General features: G+C 31.2%; 2 protein-coding genes across 2 annotated transcripts; one reads left to right on the forward strand and one right to left on the reverse strand.

Moving 5' to 3' along the window:
- Positions 1 to 1030: 1030 nt before the first annotated feature.
- Positions 1031 to 2182, forward strand: LOC130712745 (F-box protein At2g26160-like). The gene has a single exon (XM_057562567.1). It carries the CDS (start codon positions 1031 to 1033, stop codon positions 2180 to 2182), a length of 1152 nt encoding a protein of 383 aa, XP_057418550.1.
- A 5428-nt stretch (positions 2183 to 7610) lies between these two features.
- Positions 7611 to 8885, reverse strand: LOC130712751 (uncharacterized). Its single transcript, XM_057562570.1, has one exon. The coding sequence runs from the start codon at positions 8883 to 8885 to the stop codon at positions 7611 to 7613; it is 1275 nt and encodes a 424-aa protein (XP_057418553.1).
- Between the last annotated feature and the right edge of the window lie 243 nt (positions 8886 to 9128).

The raw sequence follows: 9128 nt of genomic DNA on the forward strand, positions 1-9128 counted from the left end.
AAGTTTTTTTTTTTGGTTTTTTGCTGCTTGCTTTGCTATTGTTGGGTGGGTTTTGTGGGCACTCTCGGGCTTTATTAGGCCTAGTTGACCGTCTGACGGTTTTTTAGTGGGCAATATTTTTTGTGACTTTGGGGCTATTTTTCTTAGGGCTTCTTTTTTCGGGTGGGGGTTATTTTTTAGGCTTCCTTTGTTGACTCCTCTTGTTTTTTGATCCCCTTTGAGTAGGGTGTATATCTTGTTTATCACCTCACGTTTATATCAATACAATTTATGCTTTCGGAAAAAAAAAAATAATGAATAAGGTAAAAGGTTATGAATAACTAATTCTATTGTTATTAATGGAGAGGACAATTTATTGATAATTACTTTTATTATTTAAAACTTTTCCTCAAGTTGTATTACTAATTAAATTTAATTAATATGAATATTTAATATAAATATGAGAAATTAAAGATATTTACAATTAGTAATTAATATAATTAATAATACAATAGGTTATGAATTATTAATTGATATTGTTATTAATGTGAGTCAATTTGACTTTTACTTATTACTATTATTTTTAATTTTTTCTCCTTTTTTTGATTAATATTAAAATTAAAAGAATGATATATATATATATATATATTTATTAAATATGAAAAACCTACAAAATCCACAATTAGTAATTAATATAATTATTAATATTATTTAATAATAGGATATTAATAAGTATTTAATAGGATATTAATAAGTATTTAATATGCTATTATAGATATTGATAATTGACTGATATTGATTTTAAAATAATTTTCCAAAGTTGTGTTTAATAATTAAAATTTAAATAATGACAACTTTTAATTTTAAATATGAAAAATTTACAATTAGTAATTAATATATTGAATAATGTCAAACTTTTTTAATAACTAATTAATAATATTATTATTAATGTATAGGTTAAGGGGAGTTAACTTGTATATATTGATGATTGATTGATTAAGTATTTTCCATTCCCTTATGAGAAGCCAGCATATTTCAGTGAAAGAGAGACATGAAATACAAGAGTTCTGATGAGGAAGTAGAGACGTTTGGAGATATTGGATTTAATGATCGTGTTGTAATGGAAAAGAGACAAAGAGTACAATGGTTAGATCTTCCTAGAGGGTTGTGGACAGTGATAGCAAAACATCTGATCAACCTAGACAATACTACATTCGAAATTCGCCGGTTTCGCAGTATTTGTAAGACATGGCGCTCCGCTCACCCTCTTCCGCAACACAAGCCATTTGCGATTCCTCTCGGTAATGGAAAATCTTGCCTCCTCCAAACGAAAATATATCGTCTCGAACCATTATCACATGAACCTCACATTGATCAAGACCCCTCAATTTCTTCTTCAAAAGGGTGGATTATAATGTCAGAATCCGTGCCCCCGCTTCGTCTCTTAAATCCTTTTACTGGCTATCCTATATCTAACACCCATATTTGCTCATCTGACACTTCTCCAAGGGTGTTGAATATCATGAACTTCAAGGCTGTGGAGTTGATTGAAGCATTCAATCTCTCAGGTAATTCTAATAACGATTGTAAAGTGGTGTTGTTCACTAGTTTTCATGTGGAGGATCGAATGATGTGTGCTTTATTTGATGATGGAAAGTTGTATGTTCGTAAGACTGGAGATAAGAAGTGGACCATGATGAAATTGGATTATTATTATGATGGTTTTCATAGTTATGATGATATAATCATGCATAAAGGGCAAATTTATGTTATAGATAATCTGGGAACAATTTCTTGGATCAATCCTTCATCCTTGAAGTTGGTACAGTTTACACAACCATTGTGGTGGTGGCATAATGGCAAAGTGAAGAAAATGGTGGAGTGTGGTGGAATTCTCTATGTGGTTGATATGATCAATATTAGCGCGCGCTCTTTGCACGAGAAAGTTGATATTAAAGTTTACAAGGTCAATGAGGAATCGGGTAGATGGGAAGTTGTGAAAAACTTGGGTGATGTTGTGTTTGTTTTGGGTAAAGACTCTAATTTCTCTCTGTCAGCTCAAGATTACCATGGCTTTGAAGGGAATTGCATCTACTTTCATTTTTCTTCTCATGAAGGTAGAATTCTCTGTTTCAGCTTAAAGGATTCCATGTTAAAGACTCCTGACTATTTATGGCCTTGCCCTAGTTTGTTTAACCATTAGGTGACATAATATATTATGTGTCATTACTTTTTTCTATTATGTTTCTGTTGTATGGAACTTGGATTTGAACTTTGTCATGTATAAGGAACTTGGATTTGAAGGCAGAATTTTATTATGTGTCATTACTTTTTCTATTATATTATGAAGGCAGAATTTTCTGTTGTATGGAACTTGGATTTGAACTGTGTCTTGGCTAAGCGCTTTCTACTACTTGCGGTGGAATCTGGATGCCTCTGCCCCTTTTTCTTGCTGTTTTCCTGTTCTGTTTGGGCATTGTGGCCTCTGTTTCTTTTCTTTTTCCTGTACTGTTACTCTTTGACTTGCACTTCTTTTGTGCAGTTAGTTATTAATATACTCAAGTCCCCGAAGATATATAACTCAAAGTTGTATGAGTTAGGGACATAAAGGTTTGTGGGATAAAATGTGAAAGGTTCAGGGTTTGAACCCTAAAAATGACTAATTTACTAACATTAAACTAACATTTGCCTATTAAAAAAATTAATATATTCATGGCTTATAAAAAGAATGTATAATTAAGATTTAAACCACCCTTGTGATTTGTTTGATTTATATTGACTTATAAAAAAATAAAATTTAGGTTACGTTATGATTATTTTCTACAAGTGTTTGTTCTTTTAGAGCACCCCTAAATCATACCATTACTTAATGCAAGAAATTTGACGATGTTATGAATTTTTCAATAAGATTTTTTGTTGCATGAGGGTGGCGCGGCCATGGCCACCCAATTTTCATGGCAGTGGTGGAGCTTCTTTAGGATAAAGGTTAATGGAAATGTGTAAGAGCTGGAATTTATTCCGACGAATAAACTTATTTAATTTTTCGTTTTTATGCTTTTATTCATATTAATTAGTATAATTATGTGTATAAGAAGTAGATGAACTAATAGTTCATGACTCACTTAAAGTGAAGTTATAGTTCGGGTGATTAATTTATTATGGCGCCGAATAATTTCGGTTACATTTTGAAACAGTCGAAAATTGGCTTGCCGCAGTAGAAACTCTAATTATCCCCCATATATTATTTAATCGGGAAATTGACATTTCCCTTATATTTATGGTGATTTGTGTTGAATTCTGAGAATATTGATTGTAATATTGCTATGGCTCATTTTTAGAGTCTAGACAAGGTTTCGTACTCGTCGCGATGGTTTCGTAGGAAAACCTCAACATAAGAAAAAAATGGCTAAGTGATACATTTTATGGAAATCTGAACATGATGGAATGTTTTAGAATGTCATAAGGATTCCATTTCTATATTAAGAATATATTTGCGTCGGCAAAGTATTTTAGCTCGTAAACGAGATGAATCTCCGGCGTCGTGCCCGAAAATTATTTGGCTGGCCGTGTATGAGACCAAGGGCAGCCGCAAGTTAACCTTTTTAGTCCAGAACAAATATAGCTTTAATGAATAGGGCAAAGATTTGAAAATCTCATCATGAGTTACTTTTACTTATCGTGTTAATTAACTAGGTTTCTAATTCCTAAACCATGCATAACCTAAGCTTAGAAATAAGTTTTTTGTCTCTCTCTCTCACTCACTTACTCTTTTTACCATTTTATACCAATTTTATTTTAATTATAAAGAGAAAAGAAGAGAAAGTGTTGAAGTTCATCATCTCTTCAACTTCTCCTTGTAGTCGCCCCTTAACCACCCGCAAACACCATCATCGCTTCAACTTTTGCTCATCTCTCCTTCATTAAAGAGGTAGGAAATCTCATGAGCTTGCTTGTGATAGTTTCATTTTAGAAAAAGGTTGTATCATTAAGTTTTCACTTGTTTAAAAATCTATTTAGTCTGCCATAAAATTCAAGCCATATCAAGAGCTTCATGCTCATGTATTGTTTTGAAAAATAGTTTCTGTTTTAATTTGATGTTGAATAAATCTTTAAGTTGGCTTTCTTCCAAAGTTCATTTATTATGTTGATGCATGGTAAGGATCTTTTGAACCATGAATTTACTTTTGAAAAAGCTTAAGTTTTGAGTTTTAGAAGATTTTTGAATTAGATTTTTGCCTAAGTCTCTTCATAAGTGTTATATTCAAGGGTTAATGGTCAAATTAGTCCCTAAGTTTGTAAGTAAGTTTGATTTTAGTCCCTTTGACGAAAAATGACGTTTAGTGGCGGTTATTTATACAATTACTGGCAGTCTTTGACCGCCACTAAACGTCATTTTTTATCAGAGGGACTAAAATCAAATGCACTTACAAACTCAAAGACTAATATTATCATTAACCCTATATTCAATGTCTTGGTGAGCACATTGATGGTCTTTGTTTTGAAAAATCTTGAGTTCGAACACTTATAAAAATTTGAGTACCAGAGTTGTTCAAAGTACTTTTGTAAATTTGTATTCCCATTGAATGGATCTATAGAAAAGTGAAATTAGCTTTTAAAAAGGATGCGTTTTGGTGGCAGGCTATGGTTGTCTTAGGAATTTTTGTTCAATGGCATGCTTGTGTGTTGTGTACTCTTTTTCCTTTCTTAGACTTTTTTCCCATTGAGTTTTGTCTATGAAATGTTTTAATGCGGCACATTCCTAGTGTGATCATTTTTAGGGGGCCTGCTATGTATTCTGGTTGTGTTAGTGGCACCTCTTTCATGAGAGGTTTGTCCTCATGTTGTTTTTCTCATCCAATAATATTTTCAGCTTTCTAAAGAATAAAAAGGATGCGTTTTGGTTCATAGAAATTTTTTTGAGCATGGGTTTTATACTAAGTTTATTTGTTAAGGTTGCTGTTAGGTTAATGAGCATGCTGCATCTCTAATTAGTTTTCCTAAAATTTGAGTTTTGAGAAATTTCTCTATGATCAAGGGTTTGGTTTGAACTTTGAAGTGATTTTCACCATAAATTTACTTTTTTTAACAACAGAATTTTTTTACAAGAATATTGTACTTATAGATGGGAACAACCCTCCAACATAAGTTAAATTATTCACAACTCAAAAATCAACCCAGCCAGTACCCACCCAAAATCATCATACCATAATCAAACCCCGATTACAAACATACATCTCGCCCACAGCCATCAAATACATAAAAAATTCATGAGAAAAACAACACCAGGGCATTACCCAGCCAAACCAGAAAAAGACAGTCATGTGCAACACCAGTAAAAAAAAAAGTCCCTCGTGTGGCCACGCAGCAATTGTATTGCAGATGGTGGTGTGGTGGGTTGCGTGACCGCGTGGGGACTTTACAAAGGGAAGAGAATTACTTGATTATGTTTGATTCATATTCTACTAGTGTTTTTTTCCCGTGCGTTGCACGGCGAATTTTTCTCTTGTGTTTGGGACATGAATCAATATATAGGTTTATACGAATTCGATATGCTAAAAACACTATTTTGTTATTACTGAATATAAATTAAGGATATCCTAAGTTTCGTGAATTTCTACAAATTATACTAAAATCTGGTTTAGAATGGCTTCACACGCATGGATTTCTACAAACTATACCAAAATCTGGTTTAAAAAAATACGAAAGCGGAAAGAGAACAATAGAAAAAACATTACATCAGAATCAAAACATTACGTCTTCAATGATAATTCGTTGAAGGGTCCCTTGCATATGCAAAAATTTGTAAACTTTTGGATCGAAACACACAAAATATGTGAAATTTAAGAATCCACGATTAAATTACGAACAAAGGATAAACTGAAATGACACAAACCATCAATCACAACATGATAAACTCTACTTCACGTAACATCATCTTATGACATACCTCTGTCCTGATAGTGACATGTGTCAGAGGTAGAAATAGCAGTTATCAAATCTCTGTGTGTCTATGGTAGCTTTGTGGACCCTCAGCACCAAATCAGCTTCGTTTTCTTAGAATTAGCATTAAACACATAATAAGATAAATTAAGATAAAATAAAGAAATAAACAGCATAAATCCTAATCAAATCTAAACTTTAAAAAGATACTAAATAAAGATAGATAAAAACTACCAAAATCTAGCAAATCACAATAAAAACTCATAAAATCCTGAATTAAATAAAAATATGAAAGTTCAATAAAAATACCATAAAAATTAATTTATACTCTAAAGATAACACAAAAATAAAATAAAATATTTCCAGAAATTAAAATTAAACAAATAATAAATTGAGATAGATAAAAACTACTAAAATCTAGCAAATCATAATAAAAACTCATAAAATCCCGAATTAAATAAAAATCCGAAAATTCAATAAAAATTAATTATTATAGTCTAAAATAAATCTAAAATAAAATAAAAGATTTTCCAGAAGTAAAATTAAATAAATAATAAGATAAATTAAGAAATAAAAAACCTAAATCCTAATCTAATCTAAAATTCAAAAAGGTACTAAATAAAGATAGATAAAAACTACTAAAATCTAGCAAATCACAATAAAAACTCATAAAATCCCGAATTAATTAAAAATCCGAAAATTCAATAAAAATTAATTAATATACTCTAAAAATAAATTAAAACACCAAATCTTTTAAAATAAGATCAATCAATTAGTTTAGAATATAAAATTAAAACATATCAATTAATATAAAATTAAGAAATAAACAATCTAAATCCTTATCAAATCTAAAATTTAAAAAGGTACTAAATAAAGATAGATAAAAACTACAAAAATCTAGCAAATCAAATTAAAACTTATAAAATCCTGAATATTAAAACATATATCAATTGAAAATTATACCCTCTAACAAATTGACACGTGAAGTAATTTTTATGAGAATTAATCTGGTGCTGACACGTCACTAAGAATTAATTTGGTGCTGACACGTCACTATGGAAGTTCTTCTTTTCTAATATATATTGATTGATATTGATATTGATTGATATTGATTTTCTTTTCGTCAAAAAAAATTCTATTTCTAGATTCCATGTTGTGTTAAATAAATAGCAATTTATCTTTCAATGTATCAAAAAATGAAATATTTTTTAAAAATTAATTAAATATAAAACATTGATAACTTGTTGTGTTTATATTTTGTCAAAAATATATGAACTGAAATTAAATTAATATCTTTTCAAAGAAAAAAGAAATTTTTGAGGAAAGAAAAAATAAATTAAATATCAAACAAATGCTAAAAATAAGGTAAAACTAATATTTGACTTTTAAATAGATTAATAAATCGCTGAAAAAAAATAACAATCCAGTTATACTTGATTTTTGTTTTTTTGGATTGAAGGAATTGTCTGATCTCATTTTCAAAACAGTTCTTTTGTTACATTCTGTGCTCTGAGAAACCACATTCTACATTCATGTTTCATATCTTTGCACATTTTACCATTGAGATAAATAGACAAATAAAAGGAAACATGGGACTGTTATGAACATGATAAAAAAAAGTAAATTAAATAGCCAAAAACTCATAATTGATGACATTGGAATAAACATGTTACTGCCAACACAATGAGTTGTCAAATACTTGGTACGAACCAGAAAGGAAAAGGAACTTTGGAATGATTTGATTCCTCAATAGAAAAATATTTGATGCTGCTATCAGTCAAGTGTTTGATCCCCAATAAAGCTCCCCCTTGCCATGGAACCGAAGGACAGTTAAATTTAAAGGCGAAATAGACACTATTTTCTCTAATTAATGCTTGAGTGCAGTTAAGAGAGGTTCTTGACATTACCATGCTCTTGACACCACTAACAAAAATCACATCATCATCTAATCTGTCACACTTTATCCACTTAATAGGCTCCTTGTTCATGTCCATCTTAAACACTTCTATTCCAGTGATCTCAGGTGGGGTAACATATTCTTTGAGCATGTTCAAATAGCCAATATCTTCAGATCTATAAATTATATTGCAGAAGATGTTAATGAGGAATAATTGGGCTAATGTTTCGTGTTTTGCTAGAGAGAAAACGTTATAACCTGAATCATGACGTTGGTTATCAATCATTCTTGATACAAATGGTGTGGATCTTTGTGGAAGCATAGCTAACACTTCAGCCTTTGGCGACCCGTTACTGGAATCTGTAAGATCATAAACCAATATGGAATCCAAGGGCTTGCCAGTTCTAACATACAACTTCGAACCCATGATTTCCAAATCCATAAAATGAACCCCTGAATCCTTTTCTGTTTCAATCAAATTCCATGACTTGTCAAAGAGCTTATAAAATGCAATATGGCAATGGTCGTTGAAAAGACCAGCCAAATAACAACCTGGTTTACAACAATCTGGTCCGGAAGAGGCTACCATTTTCCTTATAAACAATACTTCATCTTGGATTGGAGAGTTGGACGGAAAATACAACCGTGGTGGAACTGAGACGCGACGATTAGTCACCGGATTGAAGAAGAAGACTGATAAAATACCCATTTCAACATGATCAGACATAATCATCCATCCTTCATGTGAACCAAGACAAGCAATATGTGTGCTCTCATATATTGATCTTTTGGGATAATGTTCACGTTCTGTTCTCAAGCTAAAAAGTACTTGCTTGTTTGAATTAAGGACAATTAGTGGCGGTTCACGTAAAGGGCAACAATGCTTAATGGTAATAGCATTAGTAACGATTCTCTTCCAAGGGGAGCATATTGTACGCAATGCAAGGTAATCATTGAGGCACAAACGCTTCATAATCAGTTCTAGGATCTCATCTGGAAGATGTGCCCATTTGTTGATATCATTCTTCTCTTCTTTTCCATTAACATTTTTATTTTCATTGAGTGACATCTTCCGCCGGAAAAAAAAAATTACAAGCAATCAATGACTAAACAAAATTCCTCGGCTACAATCGATAAAGAAAAATGCAAAATCAAATACCTTTAGTCCACTGTCACTCAAGCAGGGTTGAAAACAAGGGGCTGTAAATTTACAGAAAAAAAATCGAAGTTGAAATTGATCAAACAAAAACCAATATTATTATGTGCAGAGAAGAGATTACCAAAACAACTTTTTTTTAATGGCACAGAAGGA

This window comes from Lotus japonicus, chromosome 1, assembly GCF_012489685.1.
Source record: "Lotus japonicus ecotype B-129 chromosome 1, LjGifu_v1.2".
Classification (NCBI taxonomy): domain Eukaryota; kingdom Viridiplantae; phylum Streptophyta; class Magnoliopsida; order Fabales; family Fabaceae; genus Lotus; species Lotus japonicus.

Excerpts from the sequence above, each read along its gene's own strand:
- LOC130712745 (XM_057562567.1), top strand. The coding sequence starts at position 1,031 with ATGAAATACAAGAGTTCTGATGAGGAAGTAGAGACGTTTGGAGATATT.
- LOC130712751 (XM_057562570.1), bottom strand. The coding sequence starts at position 8,885 with ATGTCACTCAATGAAAATAAAAATGTTAATGGAAAAGAAGAGAAGAAT.